Source organism: Miniopterus schreibersii (assembly GCF_964146895.1).
Source record: "Miniopterus schreibersii genome assembly, chromosome: X".
Taxonomy (NCBI): domain Eukaryota; kingdom Metazoa; phylum Chordata; class Mammalia; order Chiroptera; family Miniopteridae; genus Miniopterus; species Miniopterus schreibersii.
This window is the reverse complement of record NC_138104.1, coordinates 45,018,383-45,034,086: the sequence shown is the minus strand read 5'-3', so window position 1 is coordinate 45,034,086 and position 15,704 is coordinate 45,018,383. Positions and strand designations below refer to the sequence as shown.

Below are 15,704 nucleotides of genomic sequence, written 5' to 3'. Positions count from 1 at the left end.
ATAAACAATCTAACACTATACTTAAAGAACTAAAATAAAAACAACAAAAAAACCCAGAGTAAGTAGAAAAATAAATAAATAATTAAGATCAGAGTTGGAATCAGTGACACAGAGTCTAAAAAAAAAAAAGAAAAAAAAGCAAAAGATTAATAAAACCAGAAGATGTTTCATTGAAAAGATAAACAAGATTGATGAAACTTTAACCAGACTCATCTACAAAAATGAGTCAGGATTCAAATAAATAAAATCAGAAATGAAAGAGCAGTAATACTGACACAACTGAAATACAAAGGATTGTTAGAAAATACTATGAACTTCACACCAAAAAATTGGAGCAACTGGGCGAAATGGATAGATTCCTAAAAACACACCGTCTTTCAAAACTGAATCAGGAAAAAATCAGAAAACCTGAATAGAGTGATCACAATTAATGAAATTGAAGCAGTAATCAAATAAACTGCCAGCAAATGACAGGCCTGGACAGGATGGCCTCACAGGTGAATTTTACCTAATATTCAAGGAATAACTAACACCTATCCTCAAACTATTCCAAAAAATTCTCAAGAACAGAGAAGACTTCCAAGCTATTTTTATGAGGCCAGCATTATCCTAATTCCAAAACCAGATAGACATAGTATAAAAATAAAAATAAAATTATAGGCCAATATCCCAAATGAACATACATGTTAAAATCCCCAACAAAATATTACCAAACAGGATCCAGCAATACATGAAAAAGATCATATGACATGGTCAAGTGGGACTTATTCTGGGGATGTAAGGTTGGTACTATACCTGCAAATCAATAAACGTGACACACCACATCAATGAAATGAAGGATAAAAATCACATGTTCATATAAATATATGCAGAAAAATAATTTGATAAAATCCAGCACCCATTTATGATAAAAACTCTCAGCAAAGTGTAATAGAGGAAACACACCTCCACATAATAATGGCCATAAATGAGAAACACCACAGCCAATATCATACTCAATGGGCAAAGCTAAAAGTGTTTCCCTTAAGATCAGGAACAAGCCACGGATGTCAACTTTCACCACTCTTATTGAACATAGTAATGAAATATCTAGCCACAGCAATCAGAAAAGAAAAAGAAATAAAAGGCATCCAAATTGGAAAGGAATAAGTAAAACTCATTATTTGCAGATGATATGATACTGTATATAGAGAATCCTAAAGTCTCAACCAAAAAACTAAAATTAATAAATAAATTTGGTAAAGTAGAAGGCTACAAATTAATATGCAGAAATTGGTGGCATTTTTGTATACCTGTAATGAAACTATTAGAAAAAGGAATTAAAAAAAAAATTTCCACTTACTATTTCAACAAAAAAATAAATAAATAAAGTACCTAGGAATAAATTTTACCAAGGATTTAAAAGACTCGTACTCAGATAATTATAAAACACTGAAGAAATAAATTGAGGAAGATACAAATAAGTGAAAGCATACACCATGTTCATGGATAGGAAAAAATTAAAATGTCCATAGTGCCCAAAGCAATCTATAGATTCTATGCAATTCTTATTTAAAATAACAATGGCTTGCATCACAGATCTAGAACAACTATTCCAAAAATTTATATGGAACCACAGAAGAATCTAAATAGGCTCAGCAATTTTGAGAAAAAGAACAAGTGGAAGTATCACAATACCTGATATCATACTATATACTACAAGGCCATTTTAATCAAAACAGTATGGTACTGGCTTAAGAACAGGCATATATAGATCAGTAGAGTAGAATACAGAGCCCAGAAATTGAACTTTATGGTCAATTAATATTTGACAAAGGAAGTAAGAGCATACAATGGGGTAAAGACAGTCTCTTCCATATATGTTGTTGGGAAAATAGGACAGCTACATGCAAAATAATGAAACTAGACCACTAACTTAGGCCATACACAAGAATAAACTCAAAATGGATAAAAGACTTAAATATAAGTCACAAAACCATAACAATCCTAGAAGAAACAGGCAGTAAAATTTCAGACATTTCTCAAAGCACTATTTTTGCAGGTATATCTCCTAGGGTAAGGGAAACAAAAATAAAATAAAGAAATGAGACTACATTAAACTAAAAAGCTTTTGCACAGCAAATGAAACCATCAAAAACAGTGTGGTGATTGCCAGGGGGAGGTGAGGAGGGAAGAGGTGGAGGAGAATATAGGGAGAATAAAAGTTGATGGATGGAGACTTGACGTGGGGTGGTGACCACACAAAACAGTGAACAGATGAAGAGTGGTATAATTGTGCACCTGAAATCTCTATAATTTTGTTAACCAGTGTCACCTCAATAAATTCAATTTAAAGAAAAAGAACGAAAAGGTAACTTGAAAATCAACAGTGACGGGCTGGGGAAGAGAGCTGTCAGTTAAAGAACGTCTAACTTCTCAACCCATAATGCTATTAAACATTCTACCCTATTTAGAAATAAAATATATCTTAATAATTTATTTAAAATATTAAAAGGTAACATACTGAATGGGAGATCATGTACACAAATGATACATCAGATAAGTGGTTAATATCCAAAATATATAAATAACTTATAAAACTCAACATAAAAAAACAAACAATCCCATTAAAATCTTTTGGGCAAAAGATCTAAATATACTTTTCTCCCAAGATGACATACAGATGGCCAATAGACATATGAAAAGATGTTAAAGGTAACTAATCATCAGAGAGATACAAATTAAAAACACAATGAGATATCACTTCACGCTGTTCAAATTGGCTATCATAAATAAATCAACAAATAACAAGTGCTGGTGAGGATGTAGAGAAAAGTGCTGGTAGGAATGCAAACTGGTGCAGCCATTATGGAAAACAGTATAGAGTTTCCTCAAAAAGTTAAAAATAGAACTGCCTTTTGATCCAGTAATTCCACTTCTGGGATATCTGTAGAAACTGGAGACCCTTATTTGAAAGAATATTTGTGCCCCTAGTTCACTGCAGTGTTATTTACAATAGCCAAGATTTGGAAATAGCCCAAGTGCCCATCCGTAAATGAGTGGATAAAAAAGCTATGGTACATTTACACTATGGAATTCTACTTAACCATAAAAAAGAAGGGACTGTTACATTTTGGGACAGCATAGATAGGCCTGTAGATTATTATGCTAACTAAAATAAGCCAGTCATAGAAAGACAAATATCAAATGAGTTCACTTATATGTGGAATCTAATGAATAAAATGAACTAACAAACAAAATAGAAACAGAAGCATATATACATAGAATAAACTAACAGTTGTCAGGGGGAGAGGGTTGGCTGGGTGAAAAAAGGTGAAGGGATTAAGCAAAAAATTATATATGCAATCTCACATGCACTCAGACAACAGTATGTGATAGCCAGAGAGAAAGGGGAGTGAGGGGAGGTAACAGAGGGAAAGGGGGTATAAATGGAAACAGAAAGAGACTTCACTTTGGGCGATAGGTGTACAATGCAGTGTGTAGATGATGTTTTGCTGAGTTTACACTTGAAGCCTGTATGGTTTTAACCAATATCACACTAATAAATTCAATTTTCTTCCTGTTAAAAGCCTTGAGTCCCTTATTTATAAATTAAAATTGACTCTACCTGCCCGGCCGGGCGTGGCTCAGCGGTTGAGCGTCGACCTGGGATCCAGGAGATCGGGGTTTGATTCCCGGTCAGGGCACATGCCCAGGTTGTGGGTAGATCAATGACTCTCTCATCATTGATGTTTCTATCTCTCTCTCTCCCTCTCCTTTCCTCTCTCTGAAATCAATAAAGTTATATTTTAAAAAATAATTGACTCTACCTAATCTTCCCTCTTCATCTAGTTTAAGTCCAAAAGGTGTAAAAGCAGAATTCCTTTTATAAGACTAAATATAAAATAATTTGCAATAATTATTCACCCAATTAACCTTAATGTAGAAGAGAGATATAGGTATGATTTATTCTACTCTTTTCCACCTTTCTATCTCATCCCTGACAAACAGGTATAATTTAGTAACAAAAAATGAAAAGAACCAAATTATAATTAGCTTTTCAACTAAAATTTGCATACTACAAAATAAAAATTCTATATTTTATAAAATCTCAAAACTCTAATCTGTCTTTCATATTTTTTCTTTCCTTTTCCTTTCAATCCTTTTAAATATGAATAAGAGAATGAGGCTATGAATCAATAAGATGCACTAAACTTTATTTGAGTGCATTTCCTTGAGTTTTCAAGTTAACATCTTCATACTTTATCTTTACAATGAAGCAGTATACTTAGGAATTTTAAAACAACTTACCTTTAAAGTGTACCAGTCCAAAATTCACTGTAAAGATCACATCTTCATTCTATCTGTTTTTACATTCTGATAATTAAATACAGAATTGAGTCTCTATTTAAAACATAAGTAACCTTTTCAGATTGGCTCACTCAGCAAAATGCCCAGAATTCATCCAAGTTGTTGTATATATCACGAATTCTTTTCTTTTTATAGTGGGGTAGTAGTATTCCATTGCATGGATGTATCAGTTTGTTTATTCATTCACTCTTTAAACGACATTTAGGACATATTCAGTTCTTGTGCTATTACAAATAGAGCTGCTATGAAAATTCATGTGTAGGTTTTTGTGTGCACATAAGGTTTTATTCCTTTAGGACAAATGCCCAGAAATATGACTACTATTTATGATTCTATTTATATCATATTCTCAAAATAACAAAATTAGACATGTAGAACAGATCATTGGTTTCCAGGAGTCAGGGAAGAGGGAGGGAGGGTTTGACAATAAACGGACAGCACAATAGAGTTCTTTTGTGTTTGTAGGACAGTGTTGTTTTTTTAATATATCTTTACTGATTTCAGAGAGGGAAAAAGAGAGATAGAAACATCAATGATGAGAGAGTCATTGATCGAGCCCGCAACCTGGGCATGGGCCCTGACCGGGAATCAAACCCCGATCGCCTGGGTCCTAGGTCGATGCTCAACCGCTGAGCCATGCCTGGCCAGGCTATAGGACAGTTTTGCATATTGATTCTCCTGGTGGTATTGAACTCTGTATATGTGATAAAATGTCCTAGAATGTCTGGCCAGGCGTGGCTCAGTGGTTGAGTATCAACCTAGGATCCAAGAGGTCGAGGTTTGATTCCCGGTCAGGGCCCATGCCCAGGTTGCAGGCTAGATTCCCAGTCAGGGGCATTCAGGAGGCAGCCGATCAATGATGGCTCTCTCATCATTGATGTTTCTATCTCTCTCTCTCTCTCTCCCTCTCCTTTCCTCTCTCTGAAATCAATACAGATTTTTTTTTATAAGTCATAGGATTATACACAGATGAACAAAAACAAATGTATGTGAAAACTAGTAAAATCCAAGTAAATTATATACTCTAGTTACTTTAATGTACCAGTTTCCTGGGTTTAATAATGAAATGCAGCTTTATAAGATGTCACCATTGAGAGAAGCTGGGTTATGGGTGCACAGGACCTCTCAGTACTATTTTTGCAACTTACTGTAAATCGATAGTTATTTCAAAATAAAATGTTTTTTTAAATGGTATAATGAGTATACTTTGTGTCTATGAAGCCTGTGAGGATTAGCACAGTGTATAAACCCTCAATATAAAATAAAAAATGTTTTGCAAATAAAGAACAAAATTAATCTTTGATTATAAACACTTGGTTTAAAAGTTTATAATTCACTGTATTTCAAATGTGATAACTACTTACGATAACCTTTCATTCTAGACTGAAACTAAGATTATGTGTTTTTACCTAGAAAACCAAATGCCATTTCTGAATTAGGACAGCAACTTTATTGTATAATTATTTGGTTTTATAATTAAAACATATTGAGAGCTATCTTATGTACCCTTTAAATGAATTTTAGTACACAAATGAGACAAATAATATGCAAATTAAATCAAGAAAGAAGAAAAAAGAAAACAGGCTTAGATAAATAAATATTAAAATAATGAAAAATATAAAACAAGCTTAAGGTAGAATAAGGAAATTTGCATACCTGTTAACTTGATATGTCCTATTTCATCAAGCAAAATGCTGTAAATCAAAATTCGCATTCAATAAGATGGAATAAAATAGGTTATATAAAACATTTCATAAAAAATCATCACAAAATTAAAATAGGTATCTATTTGAAATACTGGAACAAATTAAATGATTATTTGAAAAATCAATGGGTATGTTATGAAGATTACTTTTTGTATGTTTCATATAGTTGTAAAATTCATATATATTTTTTCATATAATCTTTAAAATAAAAGACTTAATGGACAAAAAAGTCATTATATAACACTGGTAATAGGGATATATAAGGAGAATACAACTGTACTTTTCTGGCTTCAGGTCTCTATACACAATTCCTAATCGGTGCAGATGATCCAAAGCAAGGGCTAATTCTGCAAGGTAGAATTTCACATCTTCCTCTGTAAACAAAACCTAAAATAAAATAATAATTTACCATTTGATCATTTTTTTCAATATTGTATTTTTAAAAATTTACTTCTTTAAAAACCAGTAAACAGACAAATCTTGCAAAAAAGAAATATGAGAAGTAGACAGATTGAACTAACCCCTTTAAGAACCTTCTTCAATATTAACTATTGTAATATAAATCTTCTTAAAACATATTATACAGTTTATATATCTTACACTGAATGCACTATATAGGTTTTACCTTTATTTTAATACAATTATTAATTTTAGTACTCTACTACAATACAGTGATACCTGTAGGATCTTTGAGGTATATAGGATATTTTGGCTTAACATTGGCAATTCCACTATTTCTACATTTTTTTTTCTTTCACTGTCTATTACATCTCAGATTTTTCTCTTTGAGCAGCTCTATTAACTCAAAGCTTCTAATATACCAACACAAGGTATTAAATTAGTAACTCATATTAAACAAAGTCCTAAACCAAATCTCTGACTTAAAGGGTAGCTCCAGGCTTCTTCTGCTAATAAAATACGTGAGTTTAATGGCACCGTATTTCTCAATCTTTTTTGTGCGTGGGAATAGAGCTGTTACGATGATATGAAAAGAGCACTGGACTTGGAAACAGAATTAAGAGTGTAATGTATGACATGTCACTTAGCCCTCTGGACTTCGATTTCTAAACCTATCAAATAAGGATAACAATATCAGTTTATCTAACAAGGTTGCTGTAGTTCATGTGTGGGGAAAAACTTCATAAATTGTAAAATGCTATGTGTGCAACCATGAGGTATTATTATTATAGATTTACATCTATATTCATTCATAAGTGAGTGTTAATTTACAGACAAAATGGGCACTACTCAACCATTAGATGTAATTTTTAAGGTTTATAAAGGGCTTCCAATTGGCAAAACAACTAACTTGTCTAGAAATTGGTTATTTTCATTAAATAAATCTCTGGATTATTAGGAAAGGGTAAAATTTGAATGAAATATCATAAAGGTCTTATAACTGGCTTGCCCATGAAAAGTTATGGCCACTGAATTACACAATTCAGATTCAGGTTACTACTAAAATTGCAGAGAAAGAGCAGATAAAAGTAAATTTTGATACTCGACCTACTTTTAAAAATGATTTATAGAAAAATATTGTCTATTATCTAAGTTTCAAGAGAGTTCATTTGATATAATGGTAAAAGTATGAGAACATCATTTTAACTTGATATTTTATTAAGAATAAAAATACTTGTTACTTTAACTTCTGAGGAAGGCTAATAAAAATGTTCTTTGAAACTTAACATATAAGAAAACCCTAAACTCTAAAAATCTTTGAAAGTTTAAAAATCCTTCAAACTCTAAATTAAAAAACTATGCTTAGGTTACTGTTTATGACAAGCATATTATTTGTCATAAAGTTTTCTCTGTGGAAAGCCTCATGATGGATGCAAATAAGAAACTTACTAAGTAGAAATTACATGCCAGTGACTTTACGTTCATTAGGTTATTACAATCTTCCAAGCAATGCTATGAGATAGGTATTATCATCGCCTTACATTTAGAGATTCAGTGATGAACTAACTTGCCCAGAATAACATAGCAGGCCCAGGATTTGAACTCAGGAATACTTCTCCCTAAGAACTAACCCTTTACCATAAGCCGCTTCTGCCATATGTTGTGTTACACTCATTTTTTTTTTTTTTAGTTTTAGGTTCACTACCATTAATGCTTTCAATTCACTAGTCATTCTATCATAAATACACCCAAAATGAAAATAATCTAAAGTTCCCAGTACCCTGAGGTAAGCCTTGCTAGTCTTTTGCTGTCTGATCCTCAATCAAATCGTTTATGTATGTATGTATATATGTGCATGTGTATATGAGTGTGTTTTAACACATTCGATATCATACAATGTTTATATAAATACATATATATACACACGCACAGTATTTAGTAGCCTCCTTTTCCCCTACTTATTATATCATAAGCATTGTCTTATATCTTTAAAACTTATTTATAAAGAGGTTTCAATCATGTTATAAGATCAACATACCAATTTACCATAATTTACCTAAATGTTCATTTAGGTTATTTCCAGTTTTTCACTAATTAAAAAAATTATTCAATATGCACATGTATTTTGACATTTATGATTATTTCCCCAATATGAGTTCCTGAGAAATAAGAAATATTAGGTCAAGGAGAAGAAATAGTCCAATTTTCTTGACATACACTAAAAATTACTTTCCAAAAGGGTTATAATAATTCCCACTCCCATCAGCAGTTTATAAAAGCATTTGTCTTACCATGTCCATGATAGCACTGAATATTATCCTTTTAAAAATATTTTCTAATTTGATATACAAAAAATGGCATCAATTGCTTTAATTTAAATTTTCATTGTTAAGCTATATATTTTCTTCGTGTCTAATAAGTTTCTTCATGTTTAATAAGTTATCAGTAATGTTTCTACCTATTTTTCAGTATGGACTCACTGTTTTTTCAGTTAATGTAAGCCCTTCAAATATTAAAAATGTCAGTTCTCCCTTATATTACTTGTTAGTATTTTCCCCAACTTATGTTGTCTTTTGATGTTCAATAATTCACAATTTTATGTAGTCAAATTTATATGTCATTTCGATGTGATTTTCCTTCATTACTTTAATGATTAAGGAGACCTCTGTTCAATGGTCAACTACACATTCAGCTGCATTTTCATATAGAATTATTACTTTCTCAGATTTAGCACTTTAACATAAGTAAAATTTAACTTTGGGTAGACATGATATTTTAAAATGATTATTTTTTTGTAATATGTAACCAATTTCTCATATACTGTTTACTAAACAATCAATCTCTTTGTCATTAACTTCTGATACATTTTCTACCATAATAACATAAGTCATATATACCAGAATATTACTGGGCTATACAGCATGTGTCTAATCTTGTGTTGATAAATATGATGTTTTGTTGATAACAGCAGCTTTATAAAGTTTTAAACAAGAGGTAGAGCAAGAAAAGAGTGTTCTTTATTTTTAAAATGTCTTGGTATTTTTCATTTGTTTCCTTCTCCAGATAAGCTGGCAAAATCATTCTGTCAATTTCAAACAAACAAAAATTCCTATTGATAATTTGTTTGGAATTTCTTAAGTCTATAAATTAATTCTGGAAGAATTGGCAACTTTACCATTATCAGTCACTGATTCCAATATATTTTCTTTATATTAGCAAAGTAGGGCATGACTTAAGAGTTTTGTGTATTTGTGTGCATGTGTATTTTAGAAAAGAGAAATTTGAGGAGATACCATCCCCCTCAAAATACACATGAGGCACATTATAAAATTCTTTAACACATAAAAATATAATGTCTTTTTATAAGACATAAATAAAAAGTCCTCATTTTGGATGATATAACAGTTTTTGTACACACAAGTGAAGTATAACCAATAAACAACTTCTTATTAATAAGCTTTCTACAGAAGTAACCATAAAATCATTTTTCAAACCCTGTTCAATGCATATACTAATTTATTGTCTTTTGGGAAATTCATTTAAAATGCTTGCTCTTACCTAATATTCCAGACTTAGGAATCAAAACTTACTGACTGCATCTCTGTGCTAGTATGGGTTTAGATAGTCCCACATCGAGAATGGAGGTCTGAAGAGTTTAAAAGAAAATTAGAAATAACTACAAGAATTCTCAAACATATTCTTGACACTTCTACAGTCTAACTCAAGAAATCATGAATATTGGAGCTTTGTTATGCTCTTTGTCCCTCTATGTCTTGGGACCAGCTTTTAACAAGGTCCTTTAAAGAACCTCCTTGGAAGGGGGTCCTACACAGACTCTACCATATACTGAATTCTGTTGTATAGTAAACAATATACCAAGATCACAGTCTGTGTTCATGCATGGTATAATCTGCACTGAAGGAAAACATACATAAGCCAGAGCCCTTAGCCACTTTAGCATTGGCTAGCATCCCAGAAGCACATTGTTCCTTTTTCAGAGCAACTTCCTAAGTTCTGGGATTCGATAGTAGCTCCCCCCCCCCCACTCAACATTTTAATTCTGCAAGGGAGATGTTGAACCACATTCACACAATTAAAGTGCTACCCCCCAGAATACCACTTTAAGACAAAATGAAGTAGACAAGGACAGGATTTCCTCTCCCACCAGAAACCAGTAAAGCACAGGACAAAATATATGAAATGACACCTTTCAAGACATTAAACATCAGGCAACAAAAAGACAGTGAATACTGAAAGATGGGAAACAAACGAGATAAGCCCTACAACTGTCCTAGCTTACTACCTGGAAAGTTTTCAAGCAGCAGTGCAGGGACGGCTAAGTCAGGCAGAGTCTGGAAGACTCCCTGAGTTGATGAGACAAAGCTGAGAGTCTGGGGAGACAAGAAGGGTAGAATTCACAAGCTAGAGCACAGAAGGGAAAATTGCAGACATAGAGAAGAGTAGAGTTATATATATATGATCTTCCTCAACTACACAGTAGAGAAATGATCAACACATGTGAGTGAGGAAACTATTTTGATCCAGGAAAATAACCAATGAAAGAATTAAAGGAACTGATCCATGGAACTCGCACAAGGCCAGAAAGAATTCCTGTTAACTCTGGCCAGAGCAGAGAACTTCATAATTCACAGGGTATAAGATTGCTTCAGAGTAGAGAAAAATTAACCTGTGATTAAATGCTGCTTTGATCCAGTTTAACAACCTGAATGAAAGAATCAAACTAGCTCCACATTCTTGACCAAAGCTCAATAATATTTATAAGAATACAAAAATATCCATCATCTAACAAGGTAAATTTCAGAATGTCTGTCATCCAGTAAAAATATTGCCAATCATGGATATGAGGAAACTACCTGAACTCAGGAAATAAACAACCCTAAAGGATTAAATGAAATAATACACAGAACCTGCAAATGACCAGGATAGGGCCTGTTTCCATCAGTAAGAGTAAAAATCTTTGTAATCTACATGGTGTTGTTTAGAGTACTAAGAAGAGTCATGATTCAGTATTGGAAAAAATTAATCCTAGAGTAAATTCTGCTCTGGTTCCACATAACATAGACTAAAAACAAGACTTAAAAGGTTAACTGCATCCCAGAACAAAGCTAGATACTAGCTATAAGAAAAACATAAGTATTTAGAGTACAAGAAAATTAAACTAATAACGCCTGCCACCCAATATAAAATTACCATACAATTACACTTCCATTGAAGCACAAAAGAGGCCACAGACAATACTTAAACAAATGGGTGGAGCAGTGTTCCAATAAAACTATATATTTAAAATAATTGGCCATATTTAGCATGAGACATGAGACGATAAATACCTGACTCCTGAGTTAAAGATTTATACTATAACCCTGGCTTGTATAGCTCAGTTAGTTGGAGCATTGTCTCACACACCAAAAAGTGGGGGGTTTGATTCAAGTTCAGGGCACATATCCAGGTTCGATCCCCAGTCAGGGCATGTGTGAGAAGCAACCAATGGATGATTCTCTCTCATATCAATGTCTCTCTGTCTCTCTCTCCCCTCCATTCTATAAAATCAATTTTAAAAAATTTTAAGATTTATACTACAAACCCTAAAGCAACTCCTAAAATAACACAAGTGTTGTAGATAAAGAGTCAACCACAGAAAAAAATAACAATGGGAAAATAAGGTAGGAAAATAGGGAGGAGGATGAAGAACAGGTACAACCAAACAATAAAAAATAAACACCCCTCCCCCCCAAACACAACTACAGAACATTGTAATAAGAGATAGGAGAAGATATAAACAAGTGGAAGAACACACTATGTTCATGGATTGGTAGAATAATGCTCAATCACTAGAGAGATGTAAATTAAAACCACAATGAGGTACCACCTCACACCAGCCAGCATGGCTATCATCAATAAATCAACAAACAACAAGTGCTGGTGGAGATGTGGAGAAAAGGGAACCCTAGTACACTGCTAGTGAGAATGCAGAATGGTGTGCCCACTATGGAAAACAGTTTGAAGTTTCCTCAAAAAATTAAAAATGTAACTGGCATCTGACCCAGTGATCCCACTTCTAACAATATATCCTAAGAAGCCTGAAACACTAATCAGAAAGAATATATGCACCCCTATGTTCATAGCAGCATTATTTACAATAGCTAAGATCTGGAAACAGCTCAAGTGCCCATGAGTAGATGAGTGGATAAAAAAGTTGTGCTACATTTACACAGTGTAATACTATGTAGCTGTAAAAAAGAAGGATCTCTTATCCTTTGAGACAACTTGGAGGGACCTAGAGAGGATTAAGCTAAGTGAAATAAGCCAGCCAGAGAAAGATAAATATCACTTGATTTCACTTATACGTGGAATCTAAAGAACAAAAGAAACTGACAAACAGAATAAATCCACAGATATAGAAGAATGCAACAGACAGACGACTCACAGAAGGAATGGGGGGCAGATATGAACCAAAGAACTTATATGCATGCATGTATGCATAACCCATGGACACAGGAATAGTGCAGTAAAGGCCTATGGAGGGGGTAGGAGTAGGTGGGAGGAGGCCAATAGGGGGAAAAAGGGGAAATCTGTAGTACTTTCAACACTAAAGATAAATTTTAAAAACACACAAATAAAAGATAGGAGATTTTTAACCTACCTACATTAATAATTATATGCAACAATCAATCACCCAAATTAAAAAGCACAGGTATTAAAAATAGATTACAAGCAAGGACAGTTAGTTATTGGTTGCCTTAAGTATTGCACATTAAGTATAAATACACAAGTAGATTAAATAAATTTTTGAAAAACAATATATCAAGCTAACCCTAGTTAAAAAAATAAAAAGCTGGAGTGACTATATTAATATGAAAGTAGATTTCAAAGCAATGAACATTATAGGGATAAAATAAGTCATCTCATAATAATAAAGAGGTCAATTTTTCAAGAGGGAATGATAATCCTAAAGGTTTACCATGTAATAACAGAACTTTGAAACACATGGACCAAAAATTGACATAAATTTAAGAAGAGATAGATAACTCCATAACTATAGACAAAGGTTTCAATACTTGTCTCTCAAAAATTTACAGAACACACAGGCAAAAAGTTAGAAAGAATATTAAGTAGACTTAATACCATTATCAACCAACTTGATCTGACTGACATCTATAGAACCTTCCGATATCCAAGAGGAGAATACACATTCTTCTCAAGTGCACATGGAACATTTACAAAAATATACCATATTCTGAAACATAAATGTAAAATAATTCAAATCATAAGTCATACAAAGTATGCTTTATGACCACAGTGAAATTAAATTTAAAGTCAATAATAGAAAGTTATTTAAAAAATGCCTAAATATTTGCAAATTAAATAACATATTTTTAAATACCCCATAAATCAAAGAAGAAATAAAAAGAAATCAGAAATTATGTTGAACTGAAAGAAAAGAAAAACATCACATAGAAAAATTTGTGAGATTACATTAAAGCATTATTTAGAGGGAAATTTGTAACACTACACACCTATATTAGAAAAGAAGAAAGGTCTCAAATCAATAACTTTGCCCTCCATCTTAAAAAACAGAAAATCTAGTGAAACACAAAGAAACCTGAAAAATGAGTGAATACAGATTAAATTGGAAAACAATGAAATAGAAGATGATAGAAATACAATAGAGAAAATCAGTGTAACCAAAATCTGTTTGGTTCTATGAGGAAAATAAAATTGATAAATCTCTAGTAAGGCTAAGCAGGATGAAAAACAGAGAAGACAAAATAACAACACCAGTAATGATGATACCAACATAACTAATGATTCTACAACTCATAAAGAGGATACTAAGAGAATATTATGAACAACTTCATGACAATGAATTAGATAACTTTGATGAAATGGACAAATTTCTTAAAAGACATGAGATACCAAAGCTCATTCAAAAAGAAAGGTAAAATAAACAGCCCCAAGACGTTTAAATAAATTGACTTTGTAGTTCAACATCTTACCATTAAAAAACCACATCCAGATGGTTACACTGGTGAACATTTACCAACCATTCAATGACAATTTAATATTTAACTCATCCAGAAAACTGGAGTAAAAAACACTACCCAACTCTTTCTATGAAACCAGAATTGATCTGACATCAAAACTAGGCATAAACAATACAAGAAAACTACAGTCAAATACCCCTCATAAAAACATATTACAAAAATTATTAACAAACGTTTAGCAAATATCATTCAACAATATTCAAAAAAGGTAATATATTGGGACTATGTGGTGTTCATCCACAGATACAAGATTTCTTCACTATTTGACAATTAACCAATATAATTCACCATACTAAAAGATTTTAAAAGATTAAAAACATATGATCATATCAGTAACTGCAGAAAAACAATCTGATAAAATCTAATGTACATTCCTGATAAAAACTCTCAAGAAACTAGTAATAGAAGACAACTTTCTCAACCTGATAAAAAACATGTAAAAGGACCTATACTTGAATAAATGAAATAGAGACTTCAAAAGAATAAAAAGATCAGCAAAACAAAGAATTGGTTCTTTAAATGATAAAAAAAAAAAAAGATAAACCTTTAGCCACGCCCATTTAGAAAAAAAGAGGTCATTGCAGCATTATTCACAGTTGCCAAGACATGAAAACAACCAAAGTGTCAAGTGATAGAGGACTGGATAAAGAAAATGTGGTACATGTACACAATGGAATACTACTCAACCAGAAGAAAGAACGAAATACTGCCATTCATAACAACATTGATGGACCTTGAGAATATTATGCTAAGTGAAATAATTCAGCCAAAAAAAGCTAAGAACCATACAATTTCACTCATATGTGGGATATAAAACTGAAACTCATGGACACAAACAGAAGTGTGCTGGTTGCCAGAGGAAAGGGGGTCCTAATATATGGTGAAGGGTACATAGAGCAATATACAGATCTTGTAACACAGAAACCCACACCTGAAACCTATATGTTCACATATAACCATTGTCACCCCAATAAATTTAATAAAGCATTATAAAAAATAAAGACAAAAAGAAAGAAGATTCAAATTTAAAAAATCAGAAATGAAAGAGGAACAACTGATATCACCGAAATAAAAAAGTTGTAAGAGAATTCTATGAACAATTACACACCCACAAATTGGGCAACCTAGAACAAATGGATGAATTCATAGAAACATATAATTTTCTGTGATTTAATTGGGAAGAGAC

At 32.4% G+C, this 15,704-nt stretch overlaps 1 protein-coding gene across 2 annotated transcripts in view; it reads right to left on the bottom strand.

The window, feature by feature from the left end:
- Positions 1–15,704, bottom strand: part of RPS6KA6 (ribosomal protein S6 kinase A6) — a 209,590-nt gene that overhangs the window by 101,810 nt on the left and 92,076 nt on the right. For both annotated transcript variants that reach the window (XM_081126032.1, XM_081126031.1), the window contains exons 7-8: positions 6,337–6,443; positions 6,007–6,044 (exon numbers count right to left, since the gene is read on the bottom strand). In XM_081126032.1, the coding sequence (XP_080982158.1) occupies positions 6,007–6,044; positions 6,337–6,443 (145 nt within the window). The remainder of the gene's footprint in view (positions 1–6,006; positions 6,045–6,336; positions 6,444–15,704) is intronic.